The following is an 18,184-nucleotide window of genomic DNA, read 5'->3' on the forward strand; positions in this document are numbered from 1 at the left end:
TATGATAACATAATTTTATTTTTAAAAGACCGCCAATTTACTTTACAAATATGATAATATCATTTTGTCTCTTAAAGATTATCTAACCAATCAATTTACTTTATAAATATGATTATCTTTTAAAAATTAGTCAATCGGTCAATTTACTTTTAAAATATATATGATAATATGATTTTGTCTTTAAAATCCACACATCTATGAATCTCCTTTTTCTAAGTTTATTATGAGAATTAAGCAAATAAATTTGATTTTTAAACACAATATCGTTTCTTACCACCATAGATAAATAGTTGTTTTTAAGATTAATGTTGAGGAGAAATCCAAATGGTGATTTATATTGCCATAATTAACAAAGATTTAAATTTATATTTAGAATCTTGATAAGTGGATTTTATTACCTATTATGTATATTTTTATATTTAAAAAATATAAATATCACATATATAAAAAGATAATTATATATTTGCATACATGACTTCTACCTTATTTCAGTTAGCCCTCAATTCTATATATATATGGGAATGACAAAAAATAAGAATTCTATATATGGGAACTTAACTTTCCTTCCAAATTAAATATAATTCCTTATTTTGAAATCTAAATTAGATATAATGTTGGATATATGTTTAAGATGTAAAATTATAGATACATTTGTATCCATATATGTATTATTTATTACATTTTACTCTAAATTTTATTAAAACTCAAGACATTTTCACACTTGTAAATAAATTTTTATTCTTTATATCTCTATTTGTTAAAAGTTTGGTTGGAAACACTTATAAATTTATTTATTTATATAAAATTCAAATATAAGTTATCATATATATCAATGTGTGGCATGAACATTTCATCCAAATTTCCTTCAATTTTAATGAAACAACAAAAACACAAGTTTTGTTTGTGAAAAAAGTTGAGGTATTTAAGTCATAAATAAAAATCTACGCCACGGTCAATAAGCGAACGTTCTTTTTATGTATATATAACATCTACAGCCTCTTAGCGACGATCTGCTTAAAGGCGACAATCTTGGGCCTTTCGACAATGATATGGGGCCGGGACATTTCCCGTTGGGACCACTGGAAAGCAGTTCTCCTGCAAGTGATTTTGGAGGGAACCCTTTTGAGGTATTTTGGTGGTGGAAGCAGCAGCCATGGCGCCGCAGGCAATCGTGAAACCGGACTATTTGATGACAAAAACTAGCCCACCAACTTTTCGCCATGAAATAAAATTGTTGATTCATCCACAATAAGTCCATTTGGTAAACGTTTGACTCACTGAATACGGCCTAAATTCTTAGTGTTTCGTTTTTCTATGCCATTTCGTGGTCAAGTAGTTATATTGTTGCGAGTCAATTATTATGTAAAATATAGTGTTTTTCTCAACATATAAGGGAAGAGTGGTCAAACTTCGTTGCTGGTAATTTAACCATCAAGATTCAAACCTTATTAACGTAATTCTCTCACTTTATGTAAAAATTAAATGTTCCTTTTAAATTTTTTATTTACTGAGCATATGAATCAAACTGAAATTAAAATATCAGTCACCTCACTGATTTAATTGTAAAGCTTACATGAATTTTAAATTCACTTGTTATTTCACATTATAGCTACATGTCTTAAAACAAAACTCCATAAACAAAAGCTTATGAGAATTATACTATCTACAAACAATTAAGAAAAAAAACGTAATCTATTAGTAATCACCTAACTATTAGTAATTTTTTTAATCATCAAACTATAAAAATTACAAATTGATTACTCAATTATACAATTTTATCTTTTCAACCACTCGACAAATTTTCAAATCAACATCATAACAACTTTAAGACCTAGCATTCATACATTTTATCAATTTGATCTTAATTCTAAAAATCTACCTCAATATTTACACATTGTATAATTTTATTTTATTTATATATATGTGTAATTTTGTTTTTATTTGTAACATTTAATCAAAAATATAAAAAATGCAAACATTACTAGCAATTAGATAAGTACCAAGAAAATACAAGGGTTTAGGTACCATGGTGAACGTTATTATTGCAAAGAAATGGATTAAGGGAGGTTTTGGGAGTTTCAGTTGGAGGAACGAGGAAAGCCAAAATCTATACACTGATTATGATTACTATTTTTTATTATTTAGCTTAATTATCACACTAAGGTTGACTTTTCTAATTTTTCTTGATTTATTACATCTGCTAATTTGATATGCTATGTCCCTTTCTGTTCTTAATTTACAATTTTATCTAAGATTATTTTCAGATAGTATTCTCATCTTAATGAAGTTTACCATAGTTGGTATGAATTTAGAATTTAAATCTATAAAAATTTGATTTTCACACTAACATTTTTAAATAATATTTCTAAAACTAGCATTACTTAAAATTTCCACCTCCTTATCAAAATTCCAAGACAAAACACATAAGATTGTCCAAACATACATTGGAACATCAAATCCAGAACCCACAAACAAAATCTCAACAAAATAATATAATAGCAAAAGAACTCAATGGAAATATTTTCCTGGTCTGACATTCAATTTCTTTTAAAGCAGACAGGATAACACCAGCCAGTGTCTACTTGATCTTCTTCTTCGGCCTCAACTGCAACAAGGGAAAGGCATTTTTATTTACTTAATTCAATCTGCAACAAAAAGATAATAGAACCTGCGAGAATACAAACCTGATTGCTGTGACCACACTTCTTCTTGCGGCAGTTCACGGCTCTTGGATGCAGACGAGCATAACACCTAGCAACGCACATTCTCAATTATCAAATAACTTCCACGCACATGCGTCTTTTAAGATAACATGCAATGGGCAGACTACTTATTAGTTCCTTCACTTTGATCTTAAAAATTCTCATTACTCAGAAGAAATCGATCTTGGGATTTCTCAAGCTATATAAGCACGAAACAGAGCATTGATTATCATGTACCACACTAGAAAATCAACTGCCAAGTAAAGTTTAGACCAGTTGACAATGTTGAGAATGGAAATTTGAATTTTGGGAACTAAGATGCCCTCCTTTTCATTCTTTAGCTCAAAACAGGGTTCAACTTGTAGTCCCATTTATGGTACTACAAAATAGTAAATTGAGATTAATTTATCGCATTCTGAGGATTATGCCATTCATGAAAATCAACTGCCATGAAAAAGTAGCTCAGCTGACAAAGTAGAAAAATGGTTACAATCACTATTAGGAGCTCGTATGACCTCTATCCCATTTCACATCAACAGTAGAGGCTAAGTCAGGTCCCCCTTAGGCCTTAGCAGAATACTAAAAGATGCATACAAAATAAAACAAAGAAAAGTAGCTTACTTGCGGCAAATCATCTTGTCTTGGTTGTATTTGCGAGCCAAAGCCATCAAAGAAGGCTCAATAATTCCACCTCTCAACCTCAGAACAAGATGAAGTGTTGATTCTACGTCGAAAAAAAATAAGAGCCAGAGTCTTTTAAGTATATTAATTAAATAAAAAATGTAGAAAATATCTTCTAATACTCAATAGAGAAACCTTTCTGGATGTTGTAGTCAGCCAAGGTACGGCCATCTTCGAGCTGTTTTCCGGCGAAGATGAGACGTTGTTGGTCCGGTGGGATTCCTGTGTTCGTTAGCTCATAAAAGAATATCAGTTTAAATCAAATTTAAGAAGTTATGATACAGAGAAATACAAAATTGTAGAAGTAAAAAAGACCTTCTTTGTCTTGGATCTTGGCTTTGACGTTGTCAATGGTATCGCTGCTCTCGACCTCGAGAGTTATAGTCTTGCCGGTTAGGGTTTTCACGAATATCTGCATCTTTTCCTCCCTCTCTCTCTTCCTTCACAAGGACAATGAGCGGCTAAAACATTCAGAGGATTTTATACTCATTTTCTAGGGTTTTTGTTGTTGTTGGATGTGAGATGGTATTAGGGCTTTTTCCTCTTTGAGCCCGAAAGAGGAAAAGAAATAAGGTTTTATCTAAAGTAGACAAGCTGAGTGGGCCGTGGATGAACCCAATAGCATAGATAGGATAGGGGCCTGGATAGATGTCCTTACTGGAATATGGAGGATGGGCTATATCAACAGCCAATGAGAAAGAGGAGGTTGATGCTTTTGACTCCCGCAAGTAATGCACGTGTATCATTTACCCGATCAAGGGAGGAGTCAGTTGGATATTACTTTGATTTTGAGCTATACAGGAATGAGATTACCCTAATGACAACAATATTATAGTATCTATTCCTACAGTATAATATCAGCATTTGTAAGGGATCCTTACATCTCTTTTTGTCTTGCCTTCATGCTAATCAAAATAGTTTACTTTGTTCAATTTATAAACTCCGTACTTCGTCAAAAGTCAGTGTTTAACCATACACGGATCACCAACATAATCTAAATCAAAATATCCAACCCCATCTTGAGTATCTTCCTGCTCAAAAAGTTAATCCAATATCCATTCTATTTTGGATATATTGCAAAATTCATTTCATAACTTGTCAATGATCCTTTCCTAAATCATGCATATACCTGCTCACGACCCCAATTGCTAGTGAAATGTCAGGTGCTGTACAAACCATAGCATACATTAAGCTACCGACAACATTTTCATAAAGTATCTTTGGCATTTATTCTCATTCTGCGTCATTCTTTGGCGACATAGGGGCATTAGGCTTAAAATGTGCAACAAGAGGAGTGCTAATAGGTTTTGACTTTTCATTCATGCCAAAACACTTTAGCAATTTTCTCAGATATTGTTTTTAAGTCAAACAAAGCCTCTTCAAGGTTCTATCTCGAGTTATCTCCAAGCCATAATCTTTTTTGCTTCTCCTAGACCTTTGATCTCAAACTTATGTTTCAACCGTGTCTTTAGCTTCTCAATTTCTATTTGACTTTTGGAAGCTAGCAACATATCATCAACATAAAGAAGAAGATATATGATAGAACCATCTTGAAGCTTACGAAAATACACACAATGATCATATTTTCTCCTTGTGTACTTTTCTTTTGTCATAAACTTGTCAAATCATTTATACCACTACCTCGGAGATTACTTTAAGTTGTAAACGTTTTTTCAAGTTTACACACTGATTTTTCTTTTCCAGCAATCTTGAATCCTTCTAGATAAGTCATGTACATTTCCTCCTTCCAATCTCTATATAAAATGTAACGTCCCTTAACCCTATACTGTCGTCAAAACAGGGTTACAAAACATTACCAGTCAGTACACTCCAATTTCAGTCATTAATTAAAATAAATATTCATACTCATCCTAGTTTTAAGATGTCGTCCCTTTAATGGGCCCTCGCGGTCCAATATGGACAGTAAATTCAATTTGGAACTAATTTAGAATCAATACGAATTTTTTTTTTATATTTCAAAATTCATACTATATACCGTTGCCAACCATAATTTACTTAGTTCATCAATACTTTTACAACTTAAATGACTCTCATTAAACATCCTAGGTACATGCCATTATCAATACTCAACATACTTTACCTCATTGAATTCGGGATCGGCCTGGAATGCTGATTCGACAGTCTAGCCTTAACTTAACCTGCGCACGGAAACAAATAGTACGCTGAGTATACAATCAGTGGTATTTCTATAATCCGAACACTTGATAATATAACAATTAAACTTAAAATCACAATAACAAATATAACTATTCATTTATTTATTTTATAGATAAGTTTCATTTACTTACCATAAAAATTCTATACAAGCCATATAACAAACACAACAACATATTTGCTCAATTCTTTTCATTTGCTTACCGTATAAATTCTTTACAATATATTCACAATTCATTTATATTCACACTTTACTTCTTAACAATATACCATTTTAATTCATTCTAACATCAATCATCATCCATTTGAACTTCACTCATTTCATGAACCTTTTGGTTCATGTTTTCAATCTCATATCTCAATTTCAATTCTCAATTCAATTTCTCATTTCATTCCAATAACTCAATCAATCAAATTCACCCGATTTATCTTTTCACTTATTTACCCCTATTAATAAGACTCGGACTCTGATAGATACGTGGATTCCTCCCAAACACACTAGAATATCCAACCCAAACACACCAAAATATCCAACCCAAACACACCCGGAATATTATAAATCCTCCATAACACACCAGTATATCATATCCTCCCAAACACACCAATAAGGCATTAAATGCCTCTTCAGATAAACCGAAGTATATAATAACAGAAACATCTTCTCGGCCGAACTACAAATCTCCTTATCACATCATAAATCCAATGGCATGCCATTTGTATCCAATCTGGTCCGATACTGTTAATAGGGTATTCGATTCACTTTCTCAATTTAATAAATCTTTCATCAATATACCATTCTAATAATCACATATGTTCACACATTTTCATAATTTCATATATTTTCATTCAATTCAACAAATATATTTCAATTATTCACATTAATTCATAATTCAATACAACTCAATTCACTTTTCAATATCAAATATTCAATTATCACAAATCTCATATATTCATATCAATTCCTCATATTCCAATCAATATAATTTTTCAATATAACATTCATTCAATATTCAAATTTTTACATAAATCATATATATAATATATATTTCAATCAACATAAATTCAATCAAAATGATTTCAATCAATATAAATTTGATAAATTCATCACATACCAAAATCAATCCATTTCGATTGTAAAACATCATAATTCTAACACTAACAATTGTCATATGTATATAAATATAACAAATAATGACTGAGTTCGGATTATAGAAATACAAACCATAATTTTCGAGCTAACTCCCGTCGACTTTGTCTTGTCCTTCCTTAGCCGAGATTTTTGGTACCACATTGACTACGAAATAATACAATTCATAATCATTAATACATTACTAATTTATATCTTGAGTTACAGAATTCTAAATTAAGATCCGTTAATTTTTCCTGAAACTAGACTCACAAATATTCTTACCATAAAATTTTCAGAATTTTTGGTTTAGCCATTAAGTACAGTTTATTCTTTAAATTCACCCTTATTCTGCTATCTGACAGTTTCGACCCTTCTTCACTAAAAATTAATTATCTCACAGTACAGAACTCGGATAATATTCCCGTTGATTTCTCCTAAAAATAGACTCATTAGGGATTCTAAAAATATAACTTTAACCCTCTAATTATTTTTCTCCAAATTTTGGTGATTTTCCAAATTCAGAACAGGGGAACCCGAATTCATTCTAACCTTGTCTCACAAAATTCATTATATCTCATAATTTACAACTCAATTGCTTAAACCGTTTCTTTTATAAGAAACTAGACTCAATAAAATTTAATTCCATATTTTATTCATCCTCCAATTTAATTTCTACATTTTTTGGTGATTTTTCAAACTTAAACTACTGCTGCTGTCCAAAATAGTCTTAGTGCAAAATGTTGATTTTCTACTTTTAATTTCAATTTAATCCTAACTAAATTCACTTACTTTTCTATTTTAATTCATACTTTATTTCTACTCAATTTTAACCAAAATTAGACATAATTATATATTTTCATCATAAAATTATAATTTCAAAATTCTTTCAATTTAGTCCTTAAAGCATAAAACTTATGAATCACTTTACAATTAATCCTTATTTCATTTCTAACTTAAATTTCTATCAATTTAGCCTTTAATTCATCATTTTACTCAACATGAACAATATTTATAAATCTAATAACTTTCAAAATATCAACTTAATTTCATCAAAACATTGTTCTAAAGCTTTTAAAACATCAAAATTAAGTAAAAAAGGCTAAATTGACATACCTATTAAAGTTTAAAGCTTCAAAACCTTGATTTTCCCTTTTCTCCCTTTCTTTCTTTCTTTCCTTTCTTTCTCCCCTGTTCTTCTCTGTTTCGTTAGCTTTGTTTTTCTTTTCATTTCTTTATATTTCATTTATTTCTTTATTTTATTTCTTTATTTTATTATTAAACTATTATAATATTTATTATTTATATATGTTATATTTATTAATACACATGTATTAATTTTTCACCTCACACTTGTCATAACTTTTATTTATTTAATTAATTAATATAAAATAATATTAATATAATATATTTTAATTATTATTATTTTACTTATATAATAAGTAAATACACATGTATAATACATGTGTACCATTTATATTTGTACACATTTAACTTATTTTAACCATACATTTGTCACCCTTTTTGGCTTATTTCTTATTTAGTCCCTTCACTTTTCTTTATTCTATAATTAAACTTTCACACTTAATTCAATTTAATCATTTCCACTAATTACTCTTAATTAAGCTAAATTTACTTAATTAAAGTCTAATTAACCATTCAATTGACTTCGTAAATATTTTAATAAATATTTACGAATCTATTTTTTTAGAAATGGAGATCCGAAAATTCACTTTCCCGATAACCGTAAAATTTGGGTCATTACAATTCTCCCCCCTTTTAATGAATTTCGTCTTCGAATTTTACCTGAAAAGAGGTAGGGGTATAAAAGTCTCACTGTTTCTTTCGGTTCCCATATTGCTTCATCAGTATTGTAACTTCACATTGCAATCTAGTATCTCAATTGGTTCTTCTTCTTCATACAATGAATCAATTTAAATTTCAATATCCCTTGTCAAGCTAACATATAAGAGATTTGACCTACATTTTCTGAGCATCACAAATTTTGTGTAGCTTCGGAGGTGAAACCAATCAATTCATTACCGACTAACTCTTTCTATAATTTCAGGTACCTAAGCAGAACGAGAATCTGACCTCTCTTTTTCAATCTCTTCCACTCTTATTCAATTTCACAAATCAAACAGCCTTGCATTTTTATTTTCTCACCATATTCAATCAGATACTGTGAAGTTTTACATTTCAACATATAGAGCTTCATGCAGTGCGGTAAACTATTATTACATACCTCAAACTTCTTATATTTGTTCTAGAGTCAGAATATAAACCATGTATTTCAATCAGAAATAATAAAAATTACCATATCATGAATCTAACGATCTCAAAAACCCATATTTCAGACAGTTATTAAGTAAGAAATTTATTCATACCAGAACAAAATATGCAGACTTCACCATACCTTTGATGATCATTCAAATATCATCTATTTATAGTGAGAGATAAGAGAATACTTATTGAATTAGTATAATACATATGATATTTATTTAATAAAAAACTAGTCTTTTAGTTTAACTAAAAGAAAAGAAAGGGGACAACCCTAATATCTCATATGTGGGGAGTTTGGGTCTCTCCTATATTGGGGCCAATTACATGTTTTTCTATTTCTGAAATAAATATCTATTTCCTAGAATAAATATTATTATAAATTAATTTAATAAAATAAAATATTTTTCAATTAAATAATTTTCTCAACCCAACTCTAATGTTGTTAAAATTATAACAACTTTACCGTAAAAGACTTTATGAGAAAATATATTTAATTTCTATATTCAAATAATTCACCATGACTAATTAACTTAATTTCATTTCGAACTCCAATTATTTAATTAAATAATAATTTAAAAATTTTAAATTAATCCTCAAGTCATTTCTATACTAATTGAGAAAACGCCTTCATTTCCGAACGTAACTCATTTATCTAACTTTATCATTTCCATCATTTTTTTCCATTTAATTCTTTATGCAGTTCATTTATGATTTTAACAAGCTAGCGGAGGGACAAATTGAACATATATAATTAGGACACAAATGATATATAATTAAGTTCAAACTTTCCGTCTATTAATTATAAACTTATTTAGTCATGAAGTCATTCCATTATAATATCATGACTGGTCTCTCCTAATTACATACCATTATGAAAGCAACTCAATCAGTGTTCATCCAATAACCTTGTCATAAGTGTGTTACTATAACGACCCGATTTTAGATGGTGTAAAAAAAATGATTTTGAAACCCCATTTCCATAAATTATAAATAGCAAACTTTAGTGGATGGAAAAATGAACACGTAATCTTCATCCCCAAATTGTACACCATTAAAGTAAACAAAAGAGAAGAAAAACTTTAAACACCCAAGCAACATTTGACCACCAATTTTCAAAGGTAACTAAGTTAAATTTTTATAAAAGTTGAATCATGTAAGTTTGATCTAGCTAGCTCATATGTTAATTTGTTCAATTAGTTGATATTTAGCAAGTTTTAATTATAGTGAAATTGATGATTTTGAGCTTAATTTGAAGAAACTAATAGTTAATAAGCTTATATTGTGAAAATGACTAAATTAGAGACCGATTTAAACTAGTTGATGACTTTGTGACATTAGGGACTAAATTGGATAATTTAAAAAATATCATGAAATTTTATTATAAGTAGGAAGTATAAGGTCTCTAATGGAATAATGTGAAATCAGATTTTGATTCGATATTGGATATTGAAAAATACGAATATCTCAGATATAAGGACTAAAATGAATAAAATGTAAAATATGTTTGCTATGATTTTAATCTGATTAGGATGTGAATTGACATCGTTTTATAATTGCAATATCAAAAGTAGTTAAAGATGATATCGGGTGGTCGTGAGAGAAAGGAAAGATAAGAGTCGTAGACGACTGACAAATTCAGTTTGTATTTTCATGATTCGAGTTCAATACATAAATACATATACATATGCATAGATACATATATGTGATTGTTGCAAGTCTACCTATTGAGATAAGCGTATTATTATTTCATAACTCAGTTTATACATCATGATATTGAATGTCGAGAATGGATTGAATTGCATATATATTAGAAACAAGCATGATATGAATTGGTCAATGATATGTGTTGTGAATTAATGGTGAAACAATATGAGAGCATGATATGTGAATTGGTTTATAAAATGTAATTGGATCATCGATACCCTGTTAAATGTTTGGGCAAAGTCGAATATAGTTGACATTTCATAAGATTAAATTGTGTATGGGATTATACTTTGGTTATATTTTGTGCACTATGTGTCAGTATGATATGATAGTGCTAAGTGCAGATTACTTCTGTCTTTTCAATGATGCACTATGTGCCAATATGATTTGATAGCACTAAGCGCAGATTACTTCAGACTTTCTGATGATGCACAAAGGTACTAAATTGGTCTGTTGTTTGGATGGTTTGTGTATTCATCTTGAGTTTGAGTTTGGTTAATAGGGATTATAAAACATAAACTTGATGACTGATACTAAATTAAATCATTATATGAATGGCGTTGGACCTGGGGCCCTGAATGTAGTATATTTGTTTTTAAACTTGTAATTTTTCGAACAGATTAGTTAATAAAACAAATTCATTGAGTACATTTATAAACAAAAAATTCATTGAGTACATTTATATACTTTGTATGATTGTCTTCATGTGGTTTTTTGAACGCAAAGCAAAGTAGAAGAAAATGTTGATTATTGGTTGTCTAATGTTTAAACTATATTAAATGGTGTTACGTGGTCGGATTGTAATACAGAAAGACATATTATATTAGTAGACAAATCTAAACATGTCATTAGTCTAATCAGAAATGAGCAAACCAATTGAAAGATTAATATGTCGTCTATCAAGTCCAATTGAAGAGATGCTTTGTCTTGGGCATCGGAGCGGATGATTCCCAGAAGATAAATACATAGATATGATTAACTGGACTAATAGTACATCAAACTGAACCTAAGAAAAATATATCTTGAATCTGTTTAAGGATTTTTCACTTGTGACATTTATAGTGTGGCATACCTAAATCCTGAGTGGATGGTGTATTGGGTGTATGGCATTTACAGTATGTAGCATCATCCATAATAGTGAAATTCATAGTTCGAGACAAGGGTAAATGATATCATCTCTTTAGCATTACATGGTTGATGAAAAGTAAACGTGGTCACAGGTCGTTCGTCTTTATGATGAATGATTTTATTATTATTTGATAGTAATTGACTTTTGATTAAGGAAGATGTAATGGTTACCATGAGATAATAGGATCATATTGGGAGAATGAATATTATTCTAGATAGATTAAAGATATCCTATGAGGGTAACATACTTATGACAAGATCATTGGACGAACACTAATCGAGTTGCTTTCGTAATGGTATGACATTGGGGAAAACTCAATCAAGATACTATAGTGGAATGACTTCGTGACGAAATAAGTTTATAATTAATAGGCGAAAAGATGAAACTTAATTATAAATTAATTAAGCTTGAATTGTATATATCCAATCGGTCTCTCTACTAGCTTGTTGAAACTGAAAAGGAATTGCATTTTGAATTAAATGAACAAAAATGAATAGAAATGGTGAAAATGGAGAAATGAGAAATCATTTGGAAATAATTATGGTTTTCTCCAAAATGAAAATAAAAATAGAAAAATGAAATCATTTGGAAATGAATATGGTTTCTCCAAAATGAAAATGAAAATGATCTAAAAAATGAATTTATGTTTTTCGAATTAAATGAAGTTCAAAAATAAAAATAAACCATTTGTTCATAGTGAACCGTTGAATAAAGAAATATTAAATATATTTTTCATAAATTCCTTTATGGTAAAGTCGTTATGATTTTAACGGAATTAGAATTGAGTTGAGAAAATTATTTAATTGGAAATATATTAAATTTTATTTTGGGAAATAGAAAAATAAAAAACAAATATCTGGTTGGATCGAATTATAAAGAATTAGGTTAAAAGCCCGGGAAGTACTTGTAATTAGATCTGATATAGGAAAGACCTGAAAGCCCCTCATGTTTAACAAGAGTTCATTTTTAATCCAATACTTATAATTATAGTTAGACTAGGAGTTCATTTTTCTAGTCGAAATAAGATTCTACAATTTAACAAGAGTTCTACCTTCTCTCCCTATAAATATATGACACCGATAGGGCTATTAACACAACTTTCAGATATCGTTATTTTGCCCGCAAATAGAGAAACTTTTATTCTTTAAGAATTAAATATATTTTCCGAAATAACAATTCTGCAGGTTTCTATTTGAGAAGGGATTTTTTTTTTCAAACTAAAGAAAAGAAAACTATTTCTGGTTCTGTGTTTGGTTCGATTCGTTCGAGCACACACTTGGTACGAGAATAGCGAAGAAGATCATTTGGTTGAAAGCTAGGAATGACAAGGATCTGTCTATCCAAAAACACATGTGCAAATACGACCTAGTGTTTATTGCTATAAATATCACAAACCGGATCTATTTTTAAAATTTTTATTTTCAGTTGTGCAAGAAAATCATTTTTGAACCATATTTTTTCCAAAAATGGTACAATATATGTATGTATATAAAATGTATCAAATGACAATATGTGGAAGATCATGCAAACCATTTTAAATAAGCCTTGAGGGCCGATATGGTAATGAAATGAATCTATAGATTCGAGAAACAACGAGATAATGAAATGAATAGGTAGTATGAAATGAAATGGAGATGGATATGGATATGTTATGTGGTTATAATACATGGCTTGAAATGTGTGTAAAAACTTGGTTAAATGGATTAGTACAGAAATTTGATTCTTGAGACTTAAATGGTTAAATTAGATCATGTGTTGTTGTATACTTAACATGATAATGTTGTTGCTTTATTATCTTGAATCATGAAAGTATCAGTGAGCTTTATCACTCAGTGTATGGTTTGTTTATTCAGTGTGTAGGTATTAGTAGATCTCAAAGGCTTAAGGAGTAATCCAGATCCAAACCACAACCTTCAACATAGTAATGTTTGTATAGTTCCTTTATATTTTGAAATATGACATGTACCTAAGGTTAAATAAGTTTTATAATGTAAATGGTCATTTCGAAATCTTGGATCGGTAAATGTTAATTTGAGGTTAACCATATGAGTTGTTAAAGTAAAATGGTTGTATTATGAAAATGAACATATATGAGTTGAGATGTGATGTATTGTCAATCTGGTATATTGAATAGCAATGTTAGTTAAATGTTGACATGTGAATAGTGTGAAGGATATATGATGATGTTTAAATGGTGGAAATAGACCAATAGTCACTTGATTAGGTTGTTGTGAATTGGTGTTTAATGGTTGTTTTGAAAATAATGGGTCACTTCGCACGTGCACATAAACACAAAAATAAAAATTGTAAAAACTATTTTAAAGTTTTGTTTTAACTACAAATATACATTGTCAGTTGTAATATTTGTAGTGTCAATGGGATACTCGAGTATCCCAAAGTTCGAACCCAAAGGATTGACAAGTGGGTAAATACATTTATTAAGTTAATTACAAGTTAAGCAATTACTGGTCTAATCGAGTCAGAAATTATTAGTGCAAGTCTAAATAAAATTGTTTATAAACTAAAATTAAACTATTAATTAAACTAACTAAGCTAAACTTTATTCCTAATATTTTAGATAATATAAATGATTAAACGATGGTCGATTTATTAGTTGAGTGCCAATTAAACTAATGAACCTATACTAGTTATATTGGTTGTCACTCTTAGTTAGGAATCTCCTCTTAGTCTCATCCTAGACTAAAAGATATCACCTAAGATTACCTCTCAATCTCACCTAGGCATATAGATTACTTTTCGTTCTCACTACTTGACATGATTATATCGAACTATCTAAAGATAAACTCTCCTCTCAATCTCGTTTATCTAGGTATTTCATTAGAGGCATCAATTCTAACATATTAAGCATTTCTGTATAATCTAACAACTAATCAATCAAAAATAGACATTGACTTAACTTAAGCTAACAAACAATCAATCAACCAACCATCTAACAAATTTAGCACATACTGAAACTCAAATTCCTAACAAGCATTTTATCAAACATATTGTAAGCATAAGATGAAAACAAAGGGTTCAAGAAAATGCTCATTCAATTGATGAAGTTTCATTGATGCTCAAGAGTTTATCCATCATTGTTTACAAAATCTTTAACAATAAAGAAGAAAGTAAATAACAAAATTAAAATCTAACCTAAAAAGAAAAGAAAGAACCTAAACTAAAAATAAAAAGAAAAATAAAAGAAAAAAACCTAACCCTAACCTAAAACCGAGGGAAAAGATGACAAAAAACTTAAGCAAAAGAGTTCCCTTTTCATTCAACCAAGACTAACTTTATATAGTTGATTTCAACCCTAATTTTTAGACCCAAATGCCTCTAAACACCTAATTTTGATTGGTGTAGATGTTGGACAAAAACTTTCCAAGCACCTTATAGAGAAATATGGCATAATGTTTAATTTTAACACATAGGGTGGTTGGTTACATGCATGCATGGTTTCCGTCTGATTTTGGTTAGCCGTCAATTCTATACGTGGAAATGGTCAAAATAAGAATTCTATATATGGAAATAGTCACAATAAGAATTTTATATATGGGAACTCGACTTTCCTTTCAAATATAATATTAAATATAATTCTTTATTTTGAAATCTAAATTAGATATAATGTTAGATACATATTTAAGATGTCAAAATTATAAATATATTTTGTATCTATATATTTGTTACATTTGATTCTAAATTTTATTAAAATTTAAGACTTTTTCTCACAGGTAAATAAAATTTTATTATTTGCATCTCCATTTTTAAAAGTTTTGTTTCAAATTTTATAAATTTATTTATTTACCTAAAATTGAATAGAAGTTACCATATATATCATTGTGTCGCATGAAAATTTCATCCAAATGTCCTTCAATTTTAATGAAATAATAACGAAATATTTGATGGATTTCTAAAACACAAATTTTGTTTGTGAAAAAAGTTGAGGTATTTAGGTCATAAATAAAAATCTACACCACGGTCAATAACTAGCTAACGTTCTATTATTTATATATATTATTTTATTATAATTTCTACATGCGGGGTGAAGCTAGAACGATCTTTTAGAGGGTGAATGAAATTTTAATTTTTATAGTCGTATCTTTATAATTTTTAAAGAATTAAATCGAATTTTTATAATTTTAAGGGGGTAAAGTATAATTTTACCTTTACTAGTTTAAAATTTTTAAAAAATTTAAAGGCTTAAATAACAATTTTACATTTTAAGAGGGGTTGAGGTCCATGCCAGCCCCCTCTAAATTAGTCACTGTCTACACGTCTAATTTAAAATTAAATTAATATGCTATGAAAAGTTTTTGATATATTACACTAAAATTCATCACAGAAAACTGATGATTTCTCTAATTTATGATTTGTGGAATATATTTTAAGAGTTACTATATGTATACTTTTGATTATTATAAATCTAAATTTAAATTAGTAATTTTTATATTTTTTATTCTTAGACGATAAATTTCATAATTGTAAAGTGAGACACACAATGTTATTATAAGAATCAGGCAAATAAATTTAATTTTTAAACACAATATTATTTCTTTACCATCATGAATAAATAGATGTTTTAAGGTTAACCAAATCCAAATGGTGATTTATATTGCCATAATTAACAAAGATTACCATCATTTATATACAAAATCTTTGACAAGTGGATTTCGTTACCTATTATGGATATGCCTTAGTGTTCTTTGAGTCTCCAAATGATTTAGCCTTGAAACTCCCCATTTTGCCTTGTACTTACTCACTATATAAAGGCCTTATTCGCCACTCGTTTCAAGCAACCCAATTCTTTCCTTTACCCTCCGTTAGAAACAGTTGGAGACCAAGAGAGAGAGAGCACTAGTTGGCAAACAATCAGAAACTGTTAAGTTGCAAAACTAGCAATAGCAATGACAAGAAAGAAGGTTAAGCTTGCTTGGATAGAAAATAGCAGTGCCCGAAGAGCAAGCCTGAGGAAAAGGAGGCAAGGGCTGGTGAAGAAAGTGACGGAGCTGACCACTTTATGTGGTGTAGAAGGTGGCATTGTAATATACAGTCGAAACGAAAAGGAGCCAATAGTGTGGCTGTCACGTGAAGAGGTGGAACGACTGCTACGGAAGTTCAATGAAGTTCCCGAGGTAGAACGCATGAAGAGATCGATGAACTTGGAGACCTACTACAAAGAGATGATTTCCAAGTCGCAAGACCAACTCAGGAAGCAAAACAGGAAAAACAAGGAAATGAAGGTGGGGCAGCTCATGCTTCAAGTCGAACAAGGCAAGATGCCAGATGACTTTAACGTTAATGAACTGCATGACATGATTTGGTATGGGGAAACAATGAGGACAGACATAAGGAAACTTATGGAATTTTATGAACAATTTCCTTCTTCATCTGTTGGTCTCACTCAAGGAGATGCTCCTTTACCACCACCACCACCCCAAGGCCGTGCACCTGCAGTCGGTCAAACTATTGGCATTGCTAATGCAGGTGTTGGAGACAAAGACACCTCTGAGTATTTTCCCAGGGAGGATCGGTTAAACTCCAATACTAACACCAATTATATTAGAGGTGAAGCTAGCAGCAGCATACGGAGGGAGATGGGCTTAACATATCATAACCTCTTTGCTGCTGCTACCGGGGATCACTTGAAGTTGCCAGGATCATCTCTTGGCGGCGTTGGCAACTCAAGTCTCCAGAAGCCAAGACCCTCTCATGGTGGCAGCTCAAGAATTGCACCTGAGCCGGGGCTGACAGGATTCTCTTACGGCGGCAGCTCGAGTGCTGCTATAGAACCGAGGTCGTCAATGCCTCCATTTGGTTATGATAGCTCCTCAAGTGTTCGTACTGCTAACCCGGAACTGCCACCATTTGAGCCTCTTAGAGACGATCTGCTTAAAGGCGACAATATTGGGCCTTTCGACAATGATATGGGACCGGGACATTACCCGTTAGGACCACTGGAAAGCAGTTCTCCTGCAAGTGATTTTGGAGGGAACCCTTCAAGGTTTTTTGGTGGTGAAAGCAGCAGCCATGGCGCCGCAGGCAGTCGTGAAACTGGACCATTTGATGACAAAAACTAATCCACCACCTTTTCGCCATAAAATAAAGTTTCTTTTGTGTCTTGTTGATTTATCAGCAATAAGTCGCGATATTGGTAAAGTCACAGAGTATTGCCTAAATTGTTAGTGTTTCTTTCTGTCTATTTTTCTAATTTAGTAGTTAAATTTTTGCGAGATAATTATTATGATCTAATAAAAAAATAGTGTTTTTCTGAAACGTATAAAAGAAGAGTGGTTAATGTTGTTTATTGACACTTTTAATGATCGATGTTCAAATTTTATTAATGTAATTCCCTAATTGCTTTGTAACCAAAAAGAAAAGTATATG

The 18,184-nt window shown here is 30.2% G+C and overlaps 2 protein-coding genes and 1 long non-coding RNA gene across 3 annotated transcripts; 1 reads left to right on the forward strand and 2 right to left on the reverse strand.

Moving 5' to 3' along the window:
• Positions 1 to 2,349: 2,349 nt before the first annotated feature.
• LOC108454470 (ubiquitin-60S ribosomal protein L40) lies at positions 2,350 to 3,864 on the reverse strand. The gene is made up of 5 exons (XM_017752941.2): positions 3,699 to 3,864; positions 3,519 to 3,605; positions 3,324 to 3,426; positions 2,685 to 2,751; positions 2,350 to 2,605 (listed from the first exon to the last, which is right to left on the reverse strand). Exons 1-5 carry the CDS (start codon positions 3,799 to 3,801, stop codon positions 2,579 to 2,581), a joined length of 387 nt encoding a protein of 128 aa, XP_017608430.1. The 5' UTR covers positions 3,802 to 3,864; the 3' UTR covers positions 2,350 to 2,578.
• A 1,463-nt stretch (positions 3,865 to 5,327) lies between these two features.
• Positions 5,328 to 7,988, reverse strand: LOC128280662 (uncharacterized). The gene is made up of 3 exons (XR_008270761.1): positions 7,801 to 7,988; positions 6,781 to 6,852; positions 5,328 to 5,542 (listed from the first exon to the last, which is right to left on the reverse strand). It is a non-coding gene; the product is annotated as an uncharacterized LOC128280662 (long non-coding RNA).
• Positions 7,989 to 16,591: 8,603 nt separating this feature from the next.
• Positions 16,592 to 17,877, forward strand: LOC108455991 (uncharacterized). Its single transcript, XM_017754579.2, has one exon. It carries the CDS (start codon positions 16,705 to 16,707, stop codon positions 17,875 to 17,877), a length of 1,173 nt encoding a protein of 390 aa, XP_017610068.1. The 5' UTR covers positions 16,592 to 16,704.
• The last annotated feature ends 307 nt before the right edge of the window (positions 17,878 to 18,184 follow it).

Source organism: Gossypium arboreum, chromosome 9, assembly GCF_025698485.1.
Source record: "Gossypium arboreum isolate Shixiya-1 chromosome 9, ASM2569848v2, whole genome shotgun sequence".
Taxonomy (NCBI): domain Eukaryota; kingdom Viridiplantae; phylum Streptophyta; class Magnoliopsida; order Malvales; family Malvaceae; genus Gossypium; species Gossypium arboreum.